The sequence below is a fragment of the Oryctolagus cuniculus genome, chromosome 5, assembly GCF_051225735.1.
Source record: "Oryctolagus cuniculus isolate XC-2025 breed Fujian yellow rabbit chromosome 5, ASM5122573v1, whole genome shotgun sequence".
NCBI classification, from domain to species: Eukaryota; Metazoa; Chordata; class Mammalia; order Lagomorpha; family Leporidae; genus Oryctolagus; species Oryctolagus cuniculus.
Window position 1 is genome coordinate 129,175,998 of NC_142871.1, and position 27,962 is coordinate 129,203,959.

Sequence of the window (27,962 nt, forward strand, 5' to 3'; positions counted from 1 at the left end):
GCCACTGGTGGGTGACAATCATGTCACCGCTGTGAGGGTCAAGGGGGCATTTCCTGGGCCGGGGTGGGGGAGAGGGAGGGAGGTTGTGAGGAAGCTGCAGGAGACTTGCTTAAGCCGTTCAGAGGGAGGGAAGAAGTCGCAGGGTGGCGACAGAGGCCCCACGGCTGGGACTGCTGCCTGCAGACGCCCACCTGTCCGCGCCAGCCTCGGTTCCTGTGGAACGTGAGGGACCTGGCCTGTGGTCTTCCTCTCAGGGACTGTGAGGTGTCCTTTGAAGCTGCAACGTTTGGCTTCATGCACTTGAAATGACCGTGCTGAGGACGGGGCCCGTGGGCCTCACCAGACAGCCGAAGGGCTCACGGTGCAAGAGAGGTCATAAACCCCTGGTCCACCATTGGGCTTTCCTCCAGCCCGGTCTTCCTTAGCGGGTGGGTCTCTGGGCAGAGAGTACATGGGGGGAGGAACAGAGACCTGGGACTGAGTGGGGGGCGCCATGGATGCCCTAGTGGAGCTAGGGAGCCTCTAGTGTGCACCTGCTCGGCTTGTCCAGAGGGCGGATGCGTGTCTCAGGGTGGAGAGAAGGCAGTGTGAGAATGTAACCGCAGCACACGGGCGTGTGCACATACAGCATACAGAGAGGCGTGCCGCGGGCATGTGCACATACAGCATACAGAGAGACGTGCCACGGGCGTGTGCACATACAGCATACAGAGAGACGTGCCGCGGGCGTGTGCACATACAGCAAACAGAGAGACGTGCCACGGGCATGCGCACATACAGCATACAGAGAGACGTGCCACGGGCGTGTGCACATACAGCATACAGAGAGACGTGCCGCGGGCGTGTGCACATACAGCAAACAGAGAGACGTGCCACGGGCATGCGCACATACAGCATACAGAGAGACGTGCCACGGGCGTGTGCACATACAGCATACAGAGAGACGTGCCGCGGGCGTGTGCACATACAGCATACAGAGAGACGTGCCGTGGGCGTGCGCACATACAACATACAGGGAGACGTGCCGCGGGCGTGCGCACATACAGCATACAGGGAGACGTGCCGCGGGCGTGCGCACATACAGCATACAGGGAGACGTGCCGCAGGTGTGTGCGCATACAGCATATGGAGAGACGTGCCGCGGGCATGTGCATATACAGCATACAGGGAGACGTGCCGCGGGCGTGCGCACATACAGCATACAGAGAGATGTGCTGAGGGCGTGCGCACATACAGCAAACAGAGAGACGTGCCACGGGCGTGCGCACTTACAGCATACAGAGAGACATGCCGCGGGCGTGCACGCATACAGCATACAAAGAGACGTGCCGCGGGCGTGTGCACATACAGCATACAGAGAGACGTGCCGCGGGCGTGTGCACATACAGCAAACAGAGAGACATGCCGCGGGCGTGCACACTTACAGCATACAGAGAGACGTGCCGCGGGCGTGCGCACATACAGCATACGGAGACATGCCGCGGGCGTGCACGCATACAGCATACAGAGAGACGTGCCGCGGGCATGTGCGCATACAGCATACAGAGAGACGTGCTGCGGGCGTGCACACATACAGCATACGGAGAGGCGTGCCGCGGGCGTGTGCACATACAGCATACAGGGAGACGTGCCGCGGGCGTGTGCGCATACAGCATACGGAGAGGCGTGCCGCGGGCGTGTGCACATACAGCATACAGGGAGACGTGCTGCGGGCGTGCGCACATACAGCATACGGAGAGACGTGCCGTGGGCGTGTGCGCATACAGCATTCGGAGAGACGTGCCGCGGGCGTGTGCACATACAGCATACAGAGAGACGTGCCGCGGGTGTGCGCGCATACAGCATTCAGAGAGACATGCCAGAGGGGTACGGTGCAACTTAGAGCTGTGGTTTTCCAATTATCTGAGTGGTAATCTTTGTAGAAACTTTAGAAAGTAGAGAAAGATTATAAAGAGGGACATGGAAAAGACCTGTATTCCTGCCCTCTGAAGCTAACCAGAGAGACTCGGAAAGAAGTGCCTGTCAGTTTTCTATCAACACCACATGATATTTATGATCAATCTCGGGTACTCTATTGCACCTTCATCCCTCGCTCTCAGCGTTATAGCTTGCTCAGTTCCCCTGCTGTTAAAATACATTTGAGTTCTGTAATTTATTTTACCGGTATTCTACTGTTGGACATTCAGATTGTTGTCCATTTTTCAATATTAAAACAGTGATGGATATTTTTGTGCAGAAATACATTTGTGCAGCTTCACTGATTCCCTAAACATATTTTCCGAGGACATGAATTATTAGTTTAACAAATGCATTATAATCTTTACACATTCCCTAGAAATATTTATCTACCCTCTCACCAGGGGAAGGTGACAGTACTCATTTTGGCCACGACTTCCCCAATATTGAATGTATAATAACTTTTATCTTTGCCAATTCTAGAGGTGAAAAATGGAACTTGTTTTAATTTGCATTTCTTTGATAACTGGTGAGGTTGACCTTTTGAAAATCAGTATGTTTCTTCACTTTTGAATTTATCATGTGGTCTTGGCTTTGATAAAAAGTGTAAAGGTGAGGAACTACCAGCACAGAGTCTTGCTTGGGTACAAGGGGAGGGCACACGCAGCATCCAACAGGCCAGAGAAGAGGTGGGCAACAGACTGGCCCTGCTCCATGGGGTCCCAGAAATGCTGGGGTGGGGCATGCCCTTGGCACAGTAGTTAGGAGGCCCCTCGGGACATCCACATCCCATGCTGCAATGCCTGTGTTCCCAGCTCTGCTCCCGATTCTAGCTTTCTTATGTGCATCCTGGTGGGAGGACCCTGCCACCCATGGGTGAGACCCGGATGAAGTTCTGAGCTGCTGGCTGTGGCAGGCATTTGGGGAGTGAACTAGAGGATGGACGATCTTACTCTCTCTCTCTCTCTCTCTGTGTCTGCCTTCCAAAATAGATAAAATAAACTAATAGAAACACCATTAAAGGGGAGCTTCCTAAATGAAGGCCCCAGAGACTGTGTGCACTTAAAAAAAATTAATAAAAACCCAGCAGGAGGGGCAGGGGTGGGCTTAGGGCTGTGCTCCTGCAGTCACTTGGGAGGGAATGCGAGTCGCTTGCATTTTGGGATTGAGAACCTGGAGACACTAGGTTATAAAGACTTTATAGTAGATATGAAACAGAAGCATCAGAAATGTTGGGATACACAGATGCAGGTAGCAAAGAGGACTTCCTCCCAGGGTGCCCACAACAATGAGAAGTGACCCAGCAGATGGTACGAACTCACAGAAGCACTCCAGAAACACATATCATTATTAGCGGGAGGAGTCATCCCTGTGAGAGTGACACGGTGCAAGGGGGATCGCTCGCCTGACTGCGGGGGCGGGGTGGGAAATGGGAGAGGCAGAGCAGATGCACCATCCAGTCTTCTCTCTAACAGCTGTCCGAGTGTTGGAGGAGACGGTGAGTGCGGGTCTCTGGGTCACGCACGGTAACAGAACCCCCTCCTTCACATCCTTGCAAGCTTCCTGTGTGTTTGGTCCTGAGCCTTGTGGGCAGTCCCTCACTGAACCCTCCTGGACAGCCTGAGAAGTATGAAAGACCAAGGGAGCTCTACAAAAACACTCCCAAGATCACCCAGCCAGAAAGAGGCAGGATCGTGATTTGAACCCAGGCCTCTGGTTAAGTCCTCTCCAGGGACACTGGACAGGCGGCCTGACTGGCAGGCAAAGGTGGAAAGATTTTAACTTAAGGGATCACAGTCTTCATGGTCTAATCCATTTAAGATTCTCATAATCCAATGATCAAGACAGTGTGGCTTCCACTGGTCTAGATCCACTTGTTTTGGCCTGTTGGGTCCACCATGTCCTCCACCTCCCAGGGTTAGAGTGCCCTGTCCCATAGGCATGTGAGGGCAGAGATGGGAACTTTGGTAGAAACTCAGAGTCCAATCAGCCCAGGACACAGGTCAGTGACAAGTCGCCAGGGCCCTACCCCAAGGTGCACTGCAGACCTGGGGAGCAGCGGAGGAAAACCTCGGGTTCTTGTCTGCATGGCAGGAAGGCAGAGTGGCGGCGGCGGTGACCCCAAGGCGTGGACGCTCAGACAGGATTTGCATTTGGCTGTGGAATGGCATCTTGCTCTTTGCTGGGATAATAAGCTCCCTCATTATCTCAAGGTTCTGGCTGGCCTCCTGAGACACCCGCATGCACAGCTCAGCCTTGCAGGGTCACCCTGGGCTCAGGAGTCCACAAGTAGGGCCTGGCCTGCTTCCCATGCGACAGGTGCATCTCGCAAAGCCGAGGCCTTTCAGCAAGGGGACAGTGCTAATAGGGAGCGAATTAGAGAAAAGGGCTGGCCTGCCCTGTCCCTCTGGAGAGAGCAGCAACCCATCTCAGCCTGGCCTCTTCCCTGCCACGACATGGAAAGTTAAGTGCCCCACATGTCATTATCGGCCTAAGTGACATCGTAAACACTTGTCTCTGAGAGTCGTCAGAACATCTGTCACGGGTGAGACACAGCAAAGGTCCCTGGGAGCGCCAGGGGAACAGCCAGTATGCTTCCCGCGCACAGGGCCAAATTGGTCGGGATGTGGCCTTGCCTGCATGGTGCTGATGCAGCTGCTGTCGCCTCCATGCAAGGAACACGGGGAACTGCAAGGAGGGGGGCCCTGACAGGCCCCCTTCCCATGCCCTAGGCTGCTGTGGGTGTCAGACATGCCTCCCCCAACCCCGTGCACCCTGGGGAGAGGGGACCACCCTGCCCAGTCTGCAGACTGGGGGCGAGGGGAACACCTTTCACTGCGGCTCTGCCTGCCAAGGGGAAAGGACCAGGGGGCAAATTCAGCCGGGTTCCACCCCATCAGGCTCTTACCAGTCAGCACCGCTGTGGAGCTCATCCCCCTCCCCAGGAAGGGACAGCTACACAGCACCCTGCACCAGCAGCCGACAGAAATCTGCGGCTCAGCTCGGTGCCCCAGGTTCTGGGGATTGGCGGGGAGTCGGCAGAGGCCGGTATTCCCTCAAGGGGGAGGGGCAAGCCCTGCCCTCTGTGCCAAGGGAAGGTTCCTTGACGTGCCCATTTACCCAGACAGCCGGAGCCCCCTTAGCAGAGAGGAAGTTAGAAGGAAAGGCAGCTCCTTGGCCGGAGCCCAAATCAAAATCAGCCAGCCCTGGATTTTTATATTGTTCTGCATTTCTGTCACTTGGTTCAAGTCTTTTTATTTTATTTATTTATTTTTTTTGCCAGGCAGTTAGACAATGAGAGAAAGACAGAGAGAGAGTTATAGACAGAGAGAGACAGAAAGAAAAGTCTTCCTTCCATTGGTTCACTCCCCTAATGGCTACTACGGCTGGCGTGCTGTGCCAATCCAAAGCCAGGAGCCAGGTGCTTCCTCCTGGTCCCATTCAGGTGCAGGGCCCAAGGACTTGGGCCATCCTCCTCTGCCCTCCTGGGCCACAGCAGAGAGCTGGACTGGAAGAGGCGCAAACGGGACTAGTATCCAGTGCCCCAACAGGGAGTAGAACCCGGGGTGCCAACACTGCAGGCGGAAGATTAGCCAAGTGAGCCATGGTGCCGGCCTTCGTTCAAGTCTTGAAACCTGACATCTGTGAATGGGGACAGTCAGGACAAATATTATCATGCCCATTTCATAGATGGTAAAACCAAGACTCAAGTGAACGGAGTTGTGTGAAGCAGAGACTGAGCAGTGTAGTCTCCCCCATGTGCCGTGTGCTGTGGGGCCTATCACACTAATGTCCCCAAACACTTCTCCTTAAGGCTGGAGGCCTGGGGTGGGCACACGCACAGGAGTGTCTCTTTCTGGGAGGAACGGGGACACACTCTGGGCGTCCGTGGGGTTTTCTCGGTCAGCTCTAGTTGCTGACATCTAGTGCCCTCCATTCCTAAAAAGTCCTAGAAGGGTTGGAGCAAAGGCGTGCGTACCGTACCGTACCACGGGTGCAGGGAGAACCCTGACTCCGCCCAGAAGCAGCCACGTGGGACAGCAAGCAGAAAACACGGGCGAGAGGAGGATTTCTGGGTGCCATATCATGCCCGATGAGCCATTGTGAAGTGACAAAATTACTGGTGGCATCAGAGAGAAAAATGGATGAGCAGAAACCCCAGCCTAACGTGACCTAAACTCGTACCAGCTGTGTGCCCCTTATTAAGTAAAAGAAACTCTTGGAGAAAGTGTTCCGGTCTGGTTTTCTGGGCAGCAGGGTCACTAGGAGCCCAGCCGCTTCTAGCTTTCTGCCCTGCTAGCCTCAGCCCATGTGTCTTTAAGGTCACCTCATGGTACAAAATAGCTTCTGGAACTCTGGCTATCATGTTTCCTTTGTCAAGAAGCTGGACAGGAGACATGCAAAGAGGGCAAAGTGTGTGGGAGAGGCCCCACCCAACTACTTCCCATTGTAGTTCAGTGACCCAAGGGAGTCTGGGAAATGTAGTTTTTTTAAAGCTAGGTGCAATGCTCCCCCAGTGTTATAAAGGTGGGGAGGCCGCTAGCACTTTCACAGCCTCTTGTTTGTTCCCCTACTCAATAGTTGACTAGTCCTGGGGCCACGGGCAACCATGTCCGTGCTTTCAGTCTGTTTTGTCCTCTGTGGAATGGGATCAGAAGTTCCCTTCCGGGTGTCGCAGGGCTGCCTGAGATGGTGTACATGAAAGAGTACCCGTACAGGCAGTGGGAGTGTGTTAAGAGACCAGGCAGCCCTGCGCCTGGCAGGCTTCTGGTCTCCTCTTCTCCCTGCTCCCCAGCCTGCCTCCCCCGTCTCCGTGTTTTTAAAACCAGGAGAGCAATAAACCCGGAGATCAGTCTGCTGAGGTTTTAAGGGACCGCGGTATTTAGGGACTGCCTGCAACTCTGGAAGACCCAAAGGAGTGAATGTGTAAGGGTGGAATTTCAAAGCCCACGGCAGGCCTGCACATTTCTCGGGTGCCTTCCAAGAGTGTCAGAGATCCTGTCTGTGTCTCCTCGCCCTGCTCGGGAAAGGGGCTCCCAGGCAGATGCAGAGCCCTTCGGGGCTCCTTTTCCCAGGAGACTCATTTCTCCCCGTCACTCTGAGACTCTGAGCGCTCTCCCAGCGCTCCGGCTGCAGGCTTGTCTGAAGCGCGAAATACTTAGCAGGGGGAAAGGGGCTGCAGACTGTGGCTGGTCCCTTCCCTCCAGTAAGAAAACCAGAGAACCAGCTGTCTGTTGCCATCTTCAAGTTACTTCTTTACTTGAAAGACAGAGAGACAGAGAGACAGAGAGAGAGAGAGACAGAGAGAGAGAGAGAGAGAGAGAGAGAAAGAGAGAGAGAGAGACGGAGGGAGGGAGGGAGGGAGGGAGAGAGCTCTTCCATCCACTGCTCACTCTCCAGATGCTTTCAAAGGCCGGGGCTGGGCCAGGCCAAAGTCTGGAGCCAGGACTGCACGCCAGGTGTCCCACTCGGGTGGCAGAGACCTGAGTTGTTGCGCCATCATCCGCCGCCTCCCAGGCTGCACGTAAGCTGGAAGCTGGCATGGAGAGCAGAGTTGAGGTTGCAACCCGAAGACCCGGATATGGGATGTAGCCATTGCACCCAACCCCACCCTCTGTTAATTTTCTACAGCATATGTTTGGTTGGCTCGGAGGTGGGGACAGAAATCTTTATTTCATACCAGGAGGAAACATGGAGGAGGGTTTCCCGAGTGGGGGGGGGTAGGGAGGAGTGTCTGGAGCTTGGGGGATGGTGTTGGTGTCAGGGTGACCATCGGAACACCAGCAAATGCCCCTCTGGCCAGCAGCCTTCCCAGGTGTGCTCACAGGACCAGGTCCTGGGCAGGGTGGCGGTGGGGACAGTGTGGGGCTCAGGCCCCGTTTTCCCACCAGCCCTGGACATGCTTCGGAATCCCTGGAGGAGTTGCCTCCTCCCCCGAGAGCATCGGGGTCAGCCTGGGCTGGGCCTGAACGCCAGTGCTGGGCTGGCACGGGTAGGCGGAGCTTCTGTGCATCCACAGCTGAGCCCTGTGTCTCTAAACCTCCAGCGAGGGAGGAAGCCAGGAGCCTCGGGTTCCTATCCCAGTTCAGCCATACCCTTCTCACCTCACCTGAGCCTCTGCTGGATTTTTTTTAAATTTTAAATATTTATTTATTTATTTGGAAGGCAGAGTTACAGAGAGGCAGAGACAGAGAGAGAGAGAGGTCTTCTATCCTCTGGTTCACTCCCCAGATGGCTGCAATGGTCGGAGCTGCGCTGATCTGAAGCCAGGAGCCAGGAGCTTCTTCCGGGTCTCCCACGTGGGTGCAGGGGCCCTGGGACTTGGGCCATCTTCTACTGCTTTCCCAGGCCATAGCAGATAGCTGAATCGGAAGTGGAGCAGTCGGGACTCGAACCAGTGCCCATATGGGATGCCAGCACTGCAGGCTGCGGCTTTACCCGCTAAACCACAGCGCTGGCCCTCTGATGGATTTTTAACATGGGAATAAAATTCCCTGCCATTGGGCCGTATCTCTCAAGAGCAGCCATCCAGGAAAACACCTGGGGAACACAGCGTGTTGTGAGACATAATCGCTGAAGCCCCTTTGATAACCCACAGCTGAGTGATTGCAACCAGGAACACGGGAATGGGGCTGCCCCTCTCTTCCCGCGCGTGAGCCTCAGGCCTCTCCTCTGTGAGGCAAGTGTGGATCTAGCAGGCAATGATGGGCATGGAGGCGGAGCAGAGGAGCGGCTGGCCCAGCTTGTCCAGATTTGGGGCTTGTCTCTGTCATGGACGAGCATCCCAGAAGGGGGTGGTCCTGTGCAGGGACGGGAGTTCAGTGGACTCTGGGGGCCGAGCAGGTCATTTGCTCAGTGCTCCTGCACTGTCTGGCGCTCTCCACCTGGGGGCTTTGTCAGGCATGGCCCAGTTCAGGGGGTGTTGGCATCCCCAGGAGAAGCCGTCAGCCTGTAGCTGGGTGGCCAGGGGGATTCATATCCCAGCTCCCTCACCCTTGGGGAAGGAGGAGGAGGACCAAGAGGCACGACCTGTGCTCTCTCCCAGAGAGGCAGTAGGATGGCGCTCCAGGTGCCCATGGTGGTCGCCTGCTTAGCCGAATACCCCACATGGACATCCTTCCCGCCTCCCGGGCCCACCTCCCACTTAAATACCTGCCGCTGCAGTGGTCATCCCAGAGTCTGCATCCGGGTGGCCCAAGCCACGACGGGCACCCGCCTTCCGGATGTTTCTTCCTTTTGAAAGAGCTGCCCACCCAGAAATCCTCCCCAGCCCCCACTGGCTTCTGTGGATGGCTCCCTGCATGTCCCCGGGGCCACACTCGGGGCTGAGGCCCCCATCTCTGAACAAGTCAGCCAAGGGGACAGAAGGCAGAGTGGCACGGGCGAAGGCAGCCGCCCACATGGTCCCAGAACTGGGAGCCAGCCGGGGAGAGCCACTGAGCATGGCAGCTGTTCTGTCCCCTGCGCCTGCTCTCTCCTCTGCTCCGGAGACATGGAGTGCAGAGAGCAGCAGAGGGGAATGTCTCAGTTGCTGCCAATTAGGCTGATGGTCTGGCTTGTGCGTGCCTCGCAGGAGTGGACACCCCGTGGGCAGCAGGCAGGCTTGGGACGAGCAGTCAAATTAATGCCCATCATCTTCAGAGTCTCAGAGGTGGGGGGAGCCGGAAGAGTCGCTCAGAACTACAAAATGAGCCATGCCAGCCCTGGGTGAAGGCACAGCCTTGGAGATGTGCAGTAAGGGTGACTGGGCTCACTAGCCATGTGTAAGGGAGCCGCTATAGCTGGCGGGGTGCAGGGGGCTCCAGACGTGGGCTCCGGGCTTGGGCTGTAGCTGTGCGGCTGACACCCGGGGTGGAAGAACTGACCGAGGTGGGGTGACAGGCCTTGCTCTGTAGAGAAGATTTGGGCAGGAAATGCAACACCGGAGAGCTCTGGCTGACCCAGAGCCTTTTAACCGGGCAATGAGCAGTGGTCTTAAGTTAAGGGGCTCGTCAGCTTGGTAATGAGCCCCAGATCAGGTTAAACCATGAATGTGTCTCAGCAAAATGTGTCTGCCCGAGCTTTCCTGTGAGCTACCTGGGCTGGGGTGGGTGCACTCTGGGGGGCTGGCGGCTGTTTCTTTGGGGCTGGGACTCTAGAACGAGACTGTATAGGTGGACTGATGAAGAAAGGGGCGGAGACAGAAGCATCAGGCCTGGCTGAGGGGTGGGAGGAGCCCTGGGATCTGAGTCAGCTGCAGACCCCGCAATGGGTGGCTCTGATCCCCTTGGTCATGGGCATGCAGGGGGCTGGAGTTGGCCTGGGCTGTGCGGGGCCCGAGCTCTGGGTCAGCTTTGGATCTTCCCCGTGCGTCTCTTTCTGGAGCCCGGGCCGGCGCTTCTCACGGTGATGGCAGAAGCTCAAGAGGCGGGCCCAGCTGCAGGGGCAAATGTCGAGGCCCCTGGCTGTCCTCTCTGCTGTAGCCCATGGCCAAAGCACATGATGCAGCCACACCCCAGGTGGAGGGGGTCCGGGCCTGGAGGCGTGACTGAGCAGAAGCTACGCCTACAGGGAGCAAAGCAGCACCATGCAGGCTTCTGGGAGAACTGTCGAGCCGGAGTCTGCCTGGCCCAGGCATCTCGCTGGCGCCCAGCTCCCAGCCTTGTGCAGAGAGAAGCTTCTGGTCTTTGTGCGCAGGGCAGAGCACCCCACCAGGTCCCTGCCCCAGCTCCTCCGGCCGTACCCAGCCCCCATCCTTCCCCTCCACCCCCACCCCCGGCCATGAGCATTTACGTTTGGGTTCGGTTCAGTGAGCTCATGTGGCACATGCCACAGGACTACTGGCCGCCGCTCACCTCCTCCCGTGGCGCCTGAGTGTGCATTTTTGCTGGTGCCCGGCTGTGGTGACGAAGGCTGCAGCCACAGCTTGTGCTGGCGGTGCAGGGGCTGGGGCTGGGCTACCCGAGCTCTTTGTCCTGAGGCCTGGGTGGCCAGGCGGGGCTTCTGCCATGGCACCAGGCCTGGCCATGGGCTCTTGGAAGCTAGGCTGGTGGTGGTGGTGGTGGCAGCTGGCTCTGCACACCAGAGGGATATTTTTACCGCCCATCAGAATGCCGCCGCAGAGAGCCAGCGCCAGGGGCTGCTTCCCAAGACGGCTTGGCGCTCCTCCCCCCAGCTTGGATTTCTCTCTCCAGGGAGGTCTGAGTGGAACAGGGAGGCTCTAAAAATGCCCAGGGCAGCTTGCTGGTCCTCAGCGGGCCTGTCCCCTCGAGGGCAGGTGATGGAGGGAAACTTGAGTCTTGCTGCTGAAGCGGGGAGGTGGGCTGCCTCCCCCGGCACCCAGGTTCAGACTCGAGCCCTGCTCTTGGCCACTGTGTTTAGAACGGGCTTAGGGATGGGACCCTATCCCCAGACACTTCCTTCACAGATCAGAAAGCCGGAGAGTCCACCCTTAGAGATGCATCTCTCTGGATCTATGATGGAGATGCAGAAATGGTTTCCTCTGGGCCCAGCCAACAGGGATACTGACCTTCGTGGAGGGCACAGTGGAAGCCCGGGCAGCAAGAAGAGGGCGGGGTCCCCAAGGACCGCAAGGCCTCCTCGAAGCCCCTTTGCCCTGTGTGGGCATCTTCCCAAGGGCTGGAGCCAGTTCAGGGAGAGGAAAGGGACAGCTGCGCTCCTCGCGACCTGTCGGCTGCTTCTTCTTCACAATGATCTTGGGACAGCTTCGTCCTTCTTTAAAACAAGCCTGAGTTCTTGCATAGACTGAAAAACAAACAAACAAAACCCGACGTGAGAAAGGCATGATTCAAGGCCACGCAGGCGGCCCTCTCCTTTCTCCATGAACCCTTGTGGCCCTTGCCACTCGCCCCACTCATTGCCCCTGTTCCCACCGCCCAGGTGCAGGTGCGGTGCAGAGCGTACCCAGGCAGGGCGGGAGACAGGGGTCCTGGTTGTTCCTGGCCACTTCTCAGACATGCCCTCCCCTGCTGGGTCCTTCACCCCTCTCCATCCACCTCCTACCCTGGGATTCCATCTTCGTCTTCATCAAAGCAAACAAAGCCTTCCACGGTGGCTCCATTCAGCTCCTGCAGAGAATCCCCATGGCTCCCCCAATGCTAGTTTTCCATATGCACCATCCTCCACCTTCCTCCGTTCTTGGTCTTCCCCTTTAGTCATCTGAGAGGAGTTATTTAATGTCAGGTCTGGGTGAGATCAAGTCGTGGGGGAACTACCTAGCCCAGAGAGGTCAGGGAAGCTTCCTGGAGGAGGTGACTCAGAAGGTCAAATTGGAACTCACTGAGTGAGGAGCACAGGAGGCAGTGCAGGTAAAGGCTGCTCCATTTGTCTGTGGAGCACGACGGGGCCTCAGGTGAGCAGGTGTGTGGTGTCCCTGTGCACGTGTGTGGTCCAACAGTGGATGGTACACTGGATGTGGGCTGGCCAGAGCACAGCGGACTGCAACAGCTCTCCCTGGCTAGGGGCACCCCCCAGCCTGGAGGCAGCCTCGGTCCACTGCACCAAGTCCCACATAGACAGGGGGCCCCTAGGAAGGGCGGTCCCCTCCAGTCATGGAGTTTGTCTCACCTGCTCCCCGAGACAGAGTGGCTGGGGGCAGTGTGGCAGCTGGGTGACCATGTCTTCGTGCTGGCTCTCTTGGCAACGAAACAGCAAAACGGTTTACTTGTATCATCTTCTGTTTCTATGTGGTAGCCATTGCCCGTGCCTGGTTGGAAGGACTGGGATTACTATCACGGACGGGAGGTAGGAATGAGGTCAGAGTGCCCAGGACAGGCAGGTGGCTCCCCCGCAATCACGGTGGGGCAGGGGGGACAGCCAGAGACAGGAGCACATACCAGGGACCACAGTCCGTGGCTTCTGTGTACTTGCTCGTGTAGTTCCTCCAACATCCCGACACAAGGCACTGTGCATCTGGATTTCAGATGAGAAAACCGAGGCACCAACTGGTGATGAAGCTCGCCTGAGGTCTCAGAGCGGGGACTGGAACCCTGGCAGGCTGGCTCCAGGGTCTGCAAATGAGGCCCTGACCATGCCCGGCCGGCAGCACGGGGGCAGGCCGTGTGCTCCCTGCCTGCCCTGTGTGCTCCCTCCTGCCTGCCGTGTGCTCCCTCCCGGCCGGCAGCACAGGGAGGCAGGGACCCTGGTCAGCCCGCTTTGTAGTCAGAGAGGATGAGCCAGCTGCACGAGGCCTCCCCGCCAGGCTTGGGCAAGCCAGGCAGGATTCAAACCCCCAGCTGAAGCTCCTGGCCTCTCCTCTTCCCCCGTGAGTTCAGGCGGAGAGGAGTGGGACAGGTGTTGAGGGGTCACAGGGAATGGTTTTAAACAGAGACCGGGGACACTGTTCCCTTCTCCACCATCTCCTTCCAGTCTCCCAACCCTTCAACTCCAGAACAGCGAGCCCAGCTCACTCAGAGCCTCCAGGCGGAAACAGGACCAGCACCTAAGGGGGAAACAGGTAGACGCTTCAGGAAGGCTGTGAGTTAGACAAGTGGAAGAACTTCCGGGCAGTGCTGGTGCCCAGTGCCTAACAAAGCCGTGGCTTCTTTGAAGGCAGCAGGAGGCTTTGTTCACTGAAGGGGCTGGAGAGTCTCCCGACCCTGACCCCCCCACCCCAGGCAGGCAAGCTGGGGCAGGTCTCCCGCTCCTTCACATGATGGCCATGGTCATGGCTGAACCCTGACACCTCTGCCTCCCTGTCACTGTCTCCTCCCGGGTGGATGTGAAACCCAGGCCAAGGTCAACCCTAATGACAGGGTGGGCTTAGGGGAGGCAGGCAGATTTATGGCCTGGTCTGTGCCATCAGCCCCTGGAGCCACAGGCTGGAGGACAGCTCCGTGGATCTCTGATGGACCCGGGACTGCCTGGCGGAGGGGGCAGTGCCTAGATCCCAGCTGAGCTGCTGACCTTGTGCCTTCAACACAGTGAGGGCGAGAAGGTCGCCTTTCCTCTGTGGGAGCCACGTGTGAACAAAGGTGGTGCTGGATCATTCAGCACCCTTGGGAGTGGTGGCCCCCGGCCCTGCCCCCAGGGGCAGCTGGGCAGTGCTGTGTGCCCAGCAGGAGCAGCAGAGGCCGGGTGCTCACCCTGCAATGCAAGGGGGCTTCCAGAAGCTCCCAGGGAGGTGTAATTAAAAGGTATGTTTATTTCGATACCAAAACATTTTTGAAATCCAGGTGCGGTTTTTTGCGTGATAGGAACGATCCACGAATTTTGCAAAGATCCCTGCTATGGCAGCACCAAGAACCAGTAAGGCTCATGGGTTCCTGTGGTGTAGGGTCTCCCGCCCCTCAGATGCTGCCTTCCCAGGGAGGCTGTCCCCTCCCTTCACCCACCGCATCCTCCTCTCCTCACCTGCCTTAGCTTTTTCTTCTTTTCATAGCGCGTTCACTTTCTGACATATAAATACATTACCAGTTAGGTTTACTGCCTACCCCTGCCCCGCCCAGTATGTCACCTGTGGGGGGCAGGGCCTCGTGCCCCTGGTGGTCACCACTGCACCCCCAGTGCCTGATGCAGAGAAGGTGCTCTGTGAGCATCCCACGGACGAGTCTGGAAACTACCCACGACACAGACACCGTCTAATCCCAACCCAGCGAGAGACTGGGACCGGCCCTGCCCCTGGCCTGGTGGGGGTTGCAGAGCTGGGAGAAGAATCGGGGCTCCCGTCCTGGGCCAGGGCTCCGGGTCCCGCAGTGTCTGAGCTGCTCTGGGCTCCGCTGGGAGATGTGCATGTTGGCCAATCCATGAACCACTCACAGGGCTGGGACCTGGCAGGGACAGGGGCTGGCTTGCTTCCTCCCTTGGTTAAAGTAAAAGAGACTCTTTAATCCAAGAGGGCCCCCAAGTGTGGCTTCCCGGATGGGGCACGCTGGGGGGCTTTCCTTCCTGAGGATTGCTGGGCAGGGGCGAGTCAGGTTTATTTAGCTCCTTTATCCCCTGCTGCAATGCCCACCGTGTGCTGGATCCTTGCTGTGGGTGGTGCGCCCAACCCGTGCACGCTGCAGTGGGATGTGGAGCACTAGCGCACGCCCACGGGACCATGTGCCAAGCACTGAGCTCGCTGCTCGTAGGGGCTCCTGCCATCTCCCCAGCCATGCTGCGAAGTGGATGCTTCTCGGAACACCACCCTGCTACAAATGACAAACCTGGAGCAAAGGCACCACGAGATGATGGCTGCCACCCTGGGGATTTGGGCGACACAGGTGCAAGCAGAGTCCTGGGGCTCATGGGGGCAGTGCAGCAGGTCGGATGGTGGTGTTTGTAGCGTGGCCCAGCCAGGCCTCCCTGAGAAGCAGGAGAAGAAGCATATGTGAGAGGAGAAGCTCAAAGGAGCTGAGCTGAGCAGAGGTGTGCAGGAAGGACACGCCCAGTGGAGGGGACGCGCAGGGCAAAGCTCCAAGGCTGCGGTGCCTCTGCGGGGTAACGGGGAGCTCAGCACAGTGGAGCAGCCAGAGTGCGGGAGCGATGGGCAGAGGGCAGGAGATGGGGCAGAGGGCACGGAGCCGGGCCAGGGCCCTGGAGGCCCCTGTCGGGATGTTGTCTCAAATGCTCACCTGTCACAGAGACACTCACAGACTCCGCCTGCAGTGCCGGCATCCCATATGGGCACCGGTTCGAGTCCAGGCTGCTCCTCTTCTGATCCAGCTCTCTACTAATGGCCTGGGAAGGCAGTGGAAGATGGCCCAAGTCCTCGGGCCCCTGCACCCACGTGGGAGACCCGGAAGAAGCTCCTGGCTCCTGGCTTTGGATCGGCCTAGCTCTGGCCGTTGCAGCCAGCTAGAGAGTGCATCAGCAGATGGAAGACCTCTCTCATTGTCTGTAACTCTGTCTCTCAAATAAATAAATAAATAAAAAGTCTGCCATGCCGTCAGATCTCTCATGCCTCCCATCAGGGAGCAGAAGTAGGGTCCCCAGCCCAGTTAAGCCCCTTCCTCGGGGGGACGAGCACTGAGGCTGTCCATGGGGCTCGGCTCACTTGGGCATCATTTTCATGAATCTCCGGTGGCTCAGCCAAAGCTTTGCAGAACGAGTCAGGTGGGGTGGGGGTGCATCCTGCCGTGAGTGTGGAGCTCAGGCCTCTCCCTGCCTGAGCCCTCCTCCAGCTCCCAGTACACGCAAGGCCTGGATTCCTAGCATCGGAGACACGTTTGCTTTGTGTTTATGTGGGTCGAGTGACAGCTGCTGCCAGGCACTGAGCCAGACCCTCCGTGGACCACGTGTTGGCTGCTGGAGCGACCCAGGCGGGCCGAGAGCCTGAATGCTCCATGTGACAGAGTGAGCAGGGCTCTGGCAGAGTAAGGCATCAGGAGGTTAAGACATGGCCCAAGCGTAGGTCCCGTGGCTGGTGAGTGGCAGAGCCGGGATTTGAACCCACGTCCGGCTATAACCACTGCACTGTGCAGCTGCAACTTCCTTATCTAATGGTCGGTGGTGTTCCTGGGGGCCTTGTCATTGGTTGATCGGGGGCTTTTCTTTTCTTTTCTTTTTTTTATTTGACAGGTAGAGTTATAGACAGTGAGAAAGAGAGACAGAAAGATCTTCCATTGGTTCACCCCCCAAATGGCCACTACAGCCAGCGCTGCACTGATCCAAAGCCAGGTGCTTCTCCTGGTCTCCCATGTGGGTGTAGGGCCCAAGGACTTGGGCCATCCTCCACTGCACTCCTGGGCCACAGCAGAGAGCTGGCCTGGAAGAGGGGCAACCAGGACAGAATCCGGCGCCCCGACCGGGACTAGAACCTGGTGTGCCGGCGCTGCAGGTGGAGGATTAGCCTAGTGAGCCGCGGCACCAGCCCGAGAGGCTTTTCTTGATGAGACTTAGGCAACTGAGGCGTAGGGGGCAGCTTGCAGATGGGAAGCAGGGCCTGGAGCTAAACAAGGGTCAGCCCTGTGCAGACAGCGGGGAGGGGAGGCACCGCCCGGGCCTTTAAGAGGCCTCTGATCCTTGCAGCCCCCGCTGGGTCACGGCAGTGCCATGTTGACCCCGTCCTGAAGAGCAGCCACGCCCCTGCCCTGGTGCCTCTCGGGGCCACGTGTTTAGGAAAGGCCCACGTTTGGCCCCGGATGCCGATGCCAGAGGAGTCTGCAGCTTATGATTCTGATGATCCTCACTACACTGGCCTCCGGACCAGAGACGGCAAACACGAGCCCTGGTCCTTCCAGACTCAGGGCACAGCCTCAGAATCCTTCTCAACACTGGCTCCCAGCAAATGCAACAGTGAGCGTATCTGCAGGGCATTCAGAACCTACTCCTCTCTAGCTCTGTTCCAGCCATACTTTGCCTGCTCACTGTTCCTGCCTCAGGGCCTTTGCACTGGCAGCTCCTTTTGCCTAGAAATTATGATGTCCACGTGCTGTCAACACTTCCTTCAGACCTCCCAGAGTATGCGTTCCTGGCTAAGGAAACTGCCTTTGTCCCTGGTTGGCTGGTGGCCTCCATTAACCATTGCCCCCAACATGGGAGCAGGAGCACAGGTATTCAGTGTGCTGCCCAGGGTTATCGCGAGCTTTCACTGAGGAGAGGTGAAGGTACCGTGTTCAAATCAAACCTCTTCTCAGTGAGTCCTTGGGCAGGGCACTTACCGTCTAGCCTCAGTCTCCCCATCTGTACAATGGGAGTCATACCAGCTCCTCCTTCATGAGGTTGCTCCAAGGGTTGCGTTAGCTCACCCTGTCCAGCACTCAGGACAGAACTGTGTACACAGTAAGTGCTTGGGGAATATTACCTGCCCGTGTAAAAGTGATGCATTCCTTTTGTTTCTTTTTCAATTGCTGTCAAACAGCGGGTGTGACTCTAAGACTTGCTTCCTGATCCAACACGATTCTGCTCAGCACGAGGTCACCCGGGGTGGGGACACTGTGCTTCGTGGCCTGGCCGGCCCTGCTGTCAGCACTCAGACACTTCCCAGCGATGCCAGCTCAGCCAGGTGCCTACCTGCCCGAGCCTCGGTTCCTCCATCTGTGATATGGGGGGTGATTATGATCTCAGTGGAGTGAGTGTGCAGTCAGAGACCTGGAAGGTCGCCAGTGCTCCCTAAACCGCACATGCGATAGAACCGGCTGTGGCTCCCCTGCACCCCTGCAGAGTGCAGAGAAGCAGCCACAAGCCCCTTCAGGACCTGCAGGGTGAGGCAGGGCGGGAAGGCAGGCCCCTGTTAGGCGTAATGAGGGCATTCCATAGAGTCTGCGATCCCCTGGCCAGTGGGAGAGGGGCACGGGTGGGGCTTCTCTGGAGAGCTGGTAATGAGGGTGCAGGGCTGGGAAGCCAGGCGGGTGGGCTTGGTGTGGCGTCTCCAGGTTAGCACCGGGTCTCAGCAGGCACCCGTGTGCATCTGATGGATATGAGGTGAGCGCAGCACCTGCAGGTACTGTGAAATCAAGGTGAGGAGTTCTTTTATTTTAATCTTTATTCATTTTGAAAGAGTTAGAGAGAGAGAGGTCTTCCATATGCTGGTTCATCCCTACATGGCCACAATGGCCAGTACTGGGCCAGGCCAAAGCCAGGAGCCAGGAGCTTCTTCCAGGTCTCCCACGTCGGGACAGGGGCCCAAGCACTTGGGCCATCTTCTACTGCTTTCCCAGGCGCATTTGCAGGGAGCTGGGTGGGATGTAGAGCAGCCGGGACTCAAACTCATGGTCTGGATATGGGATGCCCGGTGCTGCAGGCAGCAGCTTTAGCTGCTACGCCACAAAGCCAAGCCCCAAAGAGGGGGTTCTGTTGACTCCAGGAGGGCGAGGGTTTTATTGCTAGTGTCACACCAGCCCTGGTCTCCTCCACCTTGAGCAGGAACACAAGCATGTAGACACAGTGGCCCAGGAACGTCCAGGCTCCAACACGACAGGACTGTGTTTCACTCTGCCAGTGGTCCCGGGTAGTGTATCACGTGTCAGCTGGGCACCTGTGCCCGCCCCCTCAGCCCTGCTGTCATCGCTTGGTCAAGGCCAGGTCACCAGTCAGGGTCCAGCTGGGAGAGTAGGGGAGATACTTCTTCCTCCTCCATTTGCCAGGTGTTACTGTGTGGACACGCCCACCCGCCAGGGGGCTGGGGAAGGGGCCTGGCCCAGAGGCTGGGGACAAGGTGCGAGGAGGTGCTGGTCAGTCTGTGGACTTTGCCACAGGCTCCCTGAGAAAGCAAAGCCCACACCTGCTCCCCGAGGCCCGGCATCCTGAGCGAGTGGCACACTGCTTGCGTTAGGCAGGAGCAAGCTGCATGTTGAACACACTCTGTCGCACACACACACATACTCACAAATAGCCCCATTCAGCTCCCCGATGACACCTGTTGAACACCGAGGCATACCCCACACATCTTGCACACGCACCCGTTCCCTCACTCTCCCCATATATACGCAGCTACATGCACATCCAGGGCGGGGCTTCGGTAGCTCAGGAAGACGGCGCACATCTCCGTGGAGAGGGCTAGGGACCAGCCAGGGCCCCAGGCCACCGGCACCCAGCGATGCGTTTCAGTAAAAACCCCTCACATTTGGGGGGCCTCCACGTTTCACAGAGCACTTTTACTCTCCCTTCTCAACCATTGGGGTGCTGGGAGGAATCTTCACGGGAAAGGCGTAGTGTGAAAAAAATCACGCGTGGACTTCAAAACATTTTTTTTGCACGCAAATAAATTTACTGTTGGATTCCACTTTTCCATGAACTTTTTGAAGGCCCCTAATGGCTACTCAGCATTGACCCTAGGCCAGATCCCAGGCCTGGAAAGTGCACTGTGTAGATGGGGGTAGCACAGCCCTGTTCTCCAGGGAGAGGCGGACACAGTCTGACAGAGGAGACTAGGGAGGCTGTGCAGGCGGAGCGAGGGATGCACCCATCTCAGGCAGCCATGATGTGGGCAAGAGGAACCCCTATGTGCCGTGGGCTCAGTGGGGGGCCATGGGTGGTGCAGGGAGCGAGCTAAGCACATCCTGAAGCTGGAGCCCTGCTCAGTCCTGATGTGAAGGCAGAATCGTCTTTGCCCCGGTGCAAAGCAAGCATGACGAGTTCAGAGAGAGCATACTCTCATCAGTGCAGAGGTTAGCTCCTTGTGTCACTCAGGGCTTGAGTCAGAGGGAAGGATTGGGTTCTGTGGAGGCTGGAGCTGCTGTCGGGTCAACCAGAGGGCATCGTGGGGATTAGCAACAGTAGGGAACTGCCACCAGTCACCTGTGCCCGCTGGGGTTGGAAGGACGCCGGGCAGGGCGTGGCCAGAGATGTGTGGCCGGGGCTAGAACACTGGGAACTGGAATCGGAAGAGACTTGCAGGTTGACAAGGAGAAACTTGGAGAAGGAAGGAGGAAGAAATACGGGATCTGGCTTCTGCCCTCTTCCCACATTCCCGGCTCCCGATGCTTCCACTGGCCATCTGTACCTGGTGGCCCGAGGCAGGGAGCCTGCGGACAGGCACGGGAGCCTGGGAAGTGTGGTTTCCAGCCCCGCAGAACAGGGCGGGTGACAAGTGGAAAGCAGTCTGGAAGCAACCGTGAGATGACAGGGATGCTCCTACGACTTCGTCCCCCTCTCTGCTCTCCGCAGCAGATTTGTTGAAATGAAGGAGAAAAATGCCTAATGAATATTAACAAAGGGAGCAAGGAGAAGCACGCAGAAGCAGCAAGCACGCAAAAGGATGCTTGTGCTGGTTTTTCCTGGGTAGGGACTCGGGGTTGCAGTTTCACAATGTGTTTTGGAGCGTGTGCGTTTAATTAAATTTAACGCGTTGGAGCAACTTCACTTAAAATAGCAATTCGTGTTTTCTGCTAACAGAGATGTCGCTGGTTTATATCATGGAAAGCAATGTCTCGGGCTTTGGGGAATGTTTTTCACAGAGGGCTGTGACTGCTGGTCGCCTTCTTTTGACCCTTCTGATGCAGTCTCCCCTCCTCCACCCTGCCCTCTGCCCAGGACCTGTGTGCACCTGTGAACTTGGGCTTGTGGTTGGGTTCAGCCATGGAAAGTAGCCGCAGAAGCTCGGGGCAAGGAAGACGGTGATATTTGCCTGGTGCCGACCCTGTGAGGTTGCCCCTAGCAGCTTCTGCTTCTCCACAGTGGCTCTCGAGGGGGGCGGGTTTTGTCCCCAGTGGACATTCAGCAGTGTCTGGGTATGTTCTGGAATTGAGGGGGAGAGCCAGGATGCTGCTAAACACCCTGCAATGTCCCTCACGTCCGCGACTTAGCCAGGCGCATGAGTCCACAGAGCCGAGGCCGGGAAATGCTGCTCTTGACAGGTGCTTCTCAAGCTATACATGGTGGAGGAGCAACTTCTTTTTTTCCCCTAGTCTGTTGCAAAGGGATGCTTTTGTAAGAATGTAACAGAAGGAACACGAGGCGCAGTGAGTTAAGTCACTGCCTGCAGTGCCAGCATCCTATACTAGAATGCTGGTTCAAGATTTTTTGTCCCAGCCTCTGCTTCCCACCCAGCTCCCTGCTAATGCACCTGGGAAGACAGTGGGAGATGGTCCAAGTATCTGGGCCCCTGCACTCACAGGGGAGATCTGGATGGAGCCTCGGGTTCCTGGCTTTGGCATAGCCCCACCCTGACAATTGCAGTCATTTGGGGAGTGAATCAGTGTGTGGAAGATCTCTCTGTCTTTCTCTGCCTTTCACATAAATAAATCATTTTTTAAAAGAATAGAATAGAAATAAATTATCAGAAGAAAATCACTGTGTACTTGGAAATGACAACCAATGTCAAGTAGCTACCACACTTTAATATGTACTCTGAATTTTTGTTCCGTGGATCTGGGAGAAGGGGCAAACAAACAGTCCATGTGCCAGCATCCATCGGAGGCCACCTTGAGTCAGAGTGACCTAGGTGATGCTCTCCCCTTCCTGAGTCAAGAGGGTGGGGACAGCTTAGCAGCTTCCAGCCCTGGGTTACTGCATATCCTCTCGAGGTCTCCCATACCCTATCCATCTCTTTTCGATTTGTCCATTAATAAATACCGTCTTTTTTAAAAAAGATTTATTTATTTGAAAGAGTTACTCAGAAGAGAAGGAGAGGCAGAGAGAGAGAGAGGTCTTCCATCTGCTGGTTCACTCCCCAGATGGCCACAATGGCTGGAGCTGAGCTGATCTGAGGGCAGGAGCCAGGAGCTTCTTTTGGGTCTCCCACGTGGGTGCAGGGCCCAAGTACTTGGGACATCTTCTACTGCTTTCCCAGGCCATAGCAGAGCTGGATGGGAAGTGGAGTAGCCAGGACTCGAACTGGTGCCCAAATGGGATGCCGGCATTGCAGGTGGAGGCTTTTCCCACTACACCACAGTGCCAGCCTGATAAATACCATCTTTATTGTTGTGAACACATCTTCTGCCCCTGGAGGACCACACTGATTCCAAGAATTCTCCTATGAGAGCAAGGTTTAAAAATGTGAGAAAAGTTCAAGGGAGAGGAACTGGGAGCACAAGAACAGGGTGGGCAGCCTGGTTTGGGAGCCCAGCTCAGGAGAGATTATGGCCAGCCCTTGAAGGCTGTCCAGTGCACAAGGGGCTTGGGTGGGGCTGTGTGTTAGTGGAACACGGCAGGGGGCGCTGCTGAGAACGGACTTGTAGGGAAGCATAGGCAGAGACAGAGAGCCTGTTTGGAGGCTGCTACTTCCATCAGGGTCAGCAATGGGCAGGTGCCCGCAAAAGCCCATGAGTGGAGCTGAGGGCAGGGAGGGGTTGGGGAGGCAGAAGCTCCCAGCGGGAGAACTGGGCTGTGGGCAGGAGCGAAGGGCCAGGGCGGGCTCCCAGGATCCAGCCTGGGGGATTGATGGGTGGTGTGTGCACAGGGGCACACCGATGGGACTGGAGTTCCATTTCAGTCGCTGGTGTTTGCATAGTGCTCTTTGCACGTGAGTTTAATGCAGTTTGTCTGTTGGCCGCTCGGAGGTGGGTGTGGTCTTGCTTTTTTATAAAAAATATTTAAAGGGCTGTCTTTTATTTTTTATTTTATTTTTTGGAAAAGAAGAGTGTGAGCAAGAGAGAGAAAGTAGGGTGGGGAGAGAGATCTGTAATCCCCTGGTTCACTCTTCAAATGTCCATGATAACCAGGGTAGGACCAGACCAAAGCCAGGAGCCAGGAGCTTCTTCTGGGCCACCCATGTGGGTGGCAGGGACCCAAGTACTTGAGCCATCTGCTCCTGCCTCCCAGGGTGCGTGCACATCAGCAGGAAGCTGGAATTGGGGGTGCAGCTGGGGCTCCAGCCCAGCAGCTTGAGTGGCGATCTTGCTTTCCTGTGGTCTTGCTTTTGATGAGCCAGTGAGGGCTCTGGATCCCAATGAATCCAATCTGCTCTCAGCCCTGTCATCCCGCCAGGGGACACGCAGTCGGTTTCTCTTCCTCCCTCCGTAAACAGGAATAGGAACTTGCTTGGGGGCTTGTCGGGAGGTTGAATGAGATATTGCCTGTGAGCCTCCTGGCACAAGGTCAGTGCTCTGCTCTGAGTGTCAGGGGCTGCTTGGGGGCGGTGGGCTCTGCCTGCCCTCAAGTCTCCCCAGTGCCTGCTGCCCCAACACACACACACACATGCACACACATGCACGCATGCACACACACATGCATGCACACACTCACAGCCCTGGGACGGGGGACCCAGGAGCTGCCTTCCCCCTCTTCTTCCTGATCCTAGGACGTCCCTGTTAGCAGCACAGCCCACATGCAGCTCCATCACATTATGACTTTTTTCAACCCAGGAGGCAAGAGGGAGGGAAGCAGGATCCCCACAAAGTGGCCCAGGGAAGGCAGGAAGATGAGGCGCGTCTGAGAAGCAGCATGGCCCTGGAGCCACCTTTCTGGGTTTGGGTCCCATCTCTGTCACCTACTAGCTGGGCATCCTTGGGAAGGTGGCTTGACCTTTCTGTACCTTAGTTTCCTAACTGTAAAGTGGAGAAGGTAATAATCCTAATTACAGAGGATTAAATGAGAATTGATCCCTCTAAGGATCTCAGGATGGTGCCCAGCACAGGGTAAAGCCTCAGGTTAACTGCACTTTTTTTAAAAAAATTATTTATCTAAAGGTAGAGTTACAGAGAGAGAGAGGGTGAGTGAGAGTGAGAGAGAAATCTTCCATCTGCTGGTTCAATCCCCAGATGGCTGCAACAACCAGGGATGGAGCAGGCTGAAGCCAGGAGCTTCATCCAGGTCTCCCACATAGGTGCAGGGGCCCAAGCACTTGGGCCATCTCCCACTGCTTTCTCAGGTGCATCAGCAGGGAGCTGGATTAGAAGTGGGGCTGATAGGACATGAACCGGTGCCTGTATGGGTTGTTGGTGTCGCAGGTTGCAGCTTTACCCGCTACTCCGCAGCGCCAGCCCTGTAACTGCTCTTCTTCTTTCTTTGTTAGCAGTGGGGTCTGCTTCCCAGGAGAAGGTGGCTAACCACTGAGTTGACAGGGCTCAGGGTCCATTCCCCATGTCATGGGGTCGTTGAGAGGGCGAAGTACAAGACTGTGGAGCCCCAGGGTGCCTCACACCATGGCTGCCTGTGCTCTTCTCTGTCCACGCCCGGGGAAGGGGCTGCAGCGCCCCCTGCAGACTGAGGCCACTCTGCTGGTTCCTCTTTGTCTCACTTGCAAAATGCCGGACCTCAGGGAATTGCTGGGGACTGAGTGGGTTGAGCGGCACATGGTGGCCTTTTGGGGTTTGCTCTTGCGACAGTCACTGCTCTCGGCGTGCTGGGCTTCTGCCTCTCCAGTTCCTTCTTAGCCCTGAGGGGGCAGGAGCCAGGCTTTGGAGAACACGTGTGTCCCTGAAGATCCAGCCATACAGGGCTCCTGGGGCCCTGTCCAGCCGGTGGCCCACGCACAGAGGAGCACAAGCTGTGGTGCTGTGCCACAGGATGGGCCAAGGCAGACCCATCAGTGAACTGAGGAAAACTACCCCCATACCTGTCACGCAGGGAGTACCAGGCCCAGACTGTGGACCCAGAAACTAGTGTTAAGTCCCTGCTGCCTGGTCCTAGCAGTCCCAGCTGTGTGACTTCAGACAAGTTGGCATCTCTGAGCCACAGCCGTTTCTCCTCTGTGAGCCGGGAGCGCCGAGGACTTCCACGAAGCCCGTGGCAAACGTGGCTGGGGAGGCCGCCAACAAACGGGGAGGTCCTGCCTGCGGGGTCCTTTCTGGGTCCTCCTTGTGGCCTGGCCTGCTGCCAGCGGGTGCTAGGGGCAGCGGGGCAGGGAGCATGGGGGCAGGGTCTGCTCCGGTCTGGCCTCCCCCGCAGCACAGCGGGTGGCCTCCCGGGCTCCGTTGTGATGGCTGTCGATATCTGTCTGTCAGGTCTCATCCTGCACTCTAGGGTCCTCCCAGACGGAAGTCTCCAGGCTTCAGGCTTCGGATTTCCTATTTGAGGTCTTAATTACATTGTCTGGCTCAGGTTTGAGGGGTTGATGGGAGCTGATGGGAGCAGGGGAAGCGAGCGGAGGGAGGGGCTCCAGGCCCCGGGGCCGTGTTTCTGCACATGTGTCTTTGAGAGCGACCAGACGGCAGAAGGCATGGTAAGGACGGTGGCGATGGGGCTTCTGTCCGAACAGGAACCCCCGGCTGCCATGGATGGGCCCCAGTGTGGGGAGACAGAGCTAAGGTGAAGGGGCCGGCCCACCTCTTCCTGACTGCCATGCCTGTGGCAGAGGGTTCGTCCCTTCTCCCCTGCCTCCAGGTCCTGTCTGCTTGGACCCCCCTGCGCCAAGGGGGAGCCCTCTTTGGAGAGGAGGTGGTGTTGAATGCTCGGGGCTGGGCCTTGTGCCTGGCACAGTGCCCGGCCCTGGGAGCGGGCTCCGTGTCACAGGTGGTCCTGATGCACCTTGGGGCACTGGGGTGGGCTAAGGGGCTGGGGCTGCCTGGCACTCACCACCGGCTTCCCACAGACCCAGGGAAGAGTTGCAGCTGCTGAGGGGAGGGGCAGGGGTCGCTGCTCTTCACTCCTTAATCTCTCTGCCTCTGTCCCTCCCCCCTCCCCTCCCTGTGTGTCCTCTCCCAACTCTGCATGAGTCTCCCCCTCCTCCCCCTCTTGCCCCCTTCCTCTAAACGCCTCCCCTGTCTCTCTATCCACTGTGCCCCCTCTCCTGCCCTGCTCATCACACCTGCCACCTTTTTGTCTCTGGGTCCCCCCCCCCGCCACTCCCCCTACCTCCATCTGGCACCCGTCTGTCCACGTGGCTCCCTTGTTACCTCCACCTGCCTGCTTGTTCCCTTACCTGGGTCGGAATGGTTCATCTCTCTCCTCCTCACTGTTCCCTGTGTTCCATCCTCGTTGCCTGCCCCTCTCCTCTCCCTACCACTGCTCACCCTCTGTGTACCCCTGGCCCCACCCCAGGATGATCCCAGCCTCCAACAAGGCCTTCTTGGTCAACAACCTGGTGTCGGGGACTGGCTATGACTTGTGCGTGCTGGCCATGTGGGACGACACGGCCACAACGCTCACAGCCACCAACATCGTGGGATGCGCCCAGTTCTTCACCAAGGCCGACTACACACAGTGCCAGTCTATGCACAGCCAGATCCTGGGAGGCACCATGATCCTGGTCATCGGGGGCATCATTGTGGCCACACTGCTCGTCTTCATCGTCATCCTCATGGTGCGCTACAAGGTCTGCAACCAGGATGTCCCCGGCAAGATGGCTGCTGCCGCCGTGAGCAACACATACTCACAGACCAATGGGTCGCAGCCGCCACCTCTGTCCGGTGCACCTGCTGCGCAGCTGCTCCAGGGGCCGCCCAAGGTGGTGGTGCGGAATGAGCTCGCCGACTTCACCGCCAGCCTGGTTCGAGGCACGGACTCTTCTTCCTCCAGCTCCCTGGGCAGCGGGGAGGCGGCGGGGCTGGGCCGGGGCCCCTGGAGGCTCCCTCCTCCTGCCACCCGCCCCAAGCCCAACATTGATCGGCTGATGGGAGCTTTTGCCTCCCTGGACCTCAAGAGTCAGAGAAAGGAGGAGCTGCTTGACTCTAGGACTCCAGCCGGGAGAGGGTCTGGGACACCGGCCAGGGGCCACCACTCAGACCGAGAGCCACTGCTGGGGCCACCGGCAGCCCGCGCCAGGAGCCTGCTGCCTCTGCCCCTGGAGGGCAAGACCAAGCGCAGCCACTCCTTTGACATGGGGGACTTTGCAGCTGCCGCCGTGGCTGCGGGAGGGGGCGCCCCCGGTGGCTACAGTCCCCCTCGGAGGGTCTCGAACATCTGGACCAAGCGCAGCCTCTCCGTCAATGGCATGCTGCTGCCCTTTGAGGAGAGTGACCTCCTGGGGGCCCGGGGCACTTTTGGCAGCTCCGAGTGGGTGATGGAGAGCACAGTGTAGACCAGGGGTGCGTGGGGGGGTGCTCCCTCCCCGTCACAGCCCCTACAGGGTGGGAGAAGAAAGGGGAAGAATCCTTACTGGCAAGTCTTTGTGGGGTTTCCATGGTGATGTTTACATCCAGGGCCTCTCGTCCCTCCCTCCCCAACCACCACGTCCCGCCTCACTGCCCCAGGCCCGTCCCCGAGCCAGCCGGGGTGCTCAGGGAATGCGGACTCGCGTGGACGCTGAGCGCCGAGTGGCTGGAAAGGCGAGACTCCGCCTTTCTCATCACAGATGTAGCGTGCCAGCAAGTGGCTTCGGATTGCTGTGGGTCCCAGTGTGGTTTTTTTTTTTTTTTAATTTCTGAATTTATGTTTTCCATTTCCCAGACTCCTTCTCTTCATTTGCTATGTGTTCCCAGCAGCCTCGGGGGTGGGCAGGCGTCGCCAGAGGACACAAGACGGGAAGGACCCTGCTTCCACACTTGCTTGGGGGGAGACTGGAGGCCACTTTCCAGAGCCCTCATGGGTCCCAGCCACCCTCCCACCCCGCACTGGGAGGCCTGGGCAACCCCGAGGCCTGACTGTCACCAGAGCTTTGCAAACATGACACCCCAGAGCCATCACAGCGGCTTACACACAAAGGGCCACTTCCAACATTGCAGGGTGACAAGGAGAAGGGCTGTGGGCTGCAGGGCAGATGGGAGTCTCTGGACCCACTTGGGAGTTTTTGTCTCCTTCCTGTGCAGCCAGAGCAGGAAGCCCCC

The 27,962-nt window shown here is 57.6% G+C and overlaps 1 protein-coding gene across 3 annotated transcripts in view; it reads left to right on the forward strand.

Moving 5' to 3' along the window:
• The window catches only part of LRFN2 (leucine rich repeat and fibronectin type III domain containing 2), a 163,286-nt gene extending 135,683 nt beyond the window's left edge, over window positions 1-27,603 (forward strand). For 2 of the 3 annotated variants that reach the window (XM_017345105.4, XM_089333236.1), the window contains exon 3: window positions 26,239-27,603. In XM_017345105.4, coding sequence (XP_017200594.3) covers window positions 26,239-27,217 — 979 coding nt within the window. In that variant the 3' untranslated portion in view covers window positions 27,218-27,603. The remainder of the gene's footprint in view (window positions 1-26,238) is intronic. The other variant, XM_089333237.1, reaches the window with a different exon arrangement.
• The last annotated feature ends 359 nt before the right edge of the window (window positions 27,604-27,962 follow it).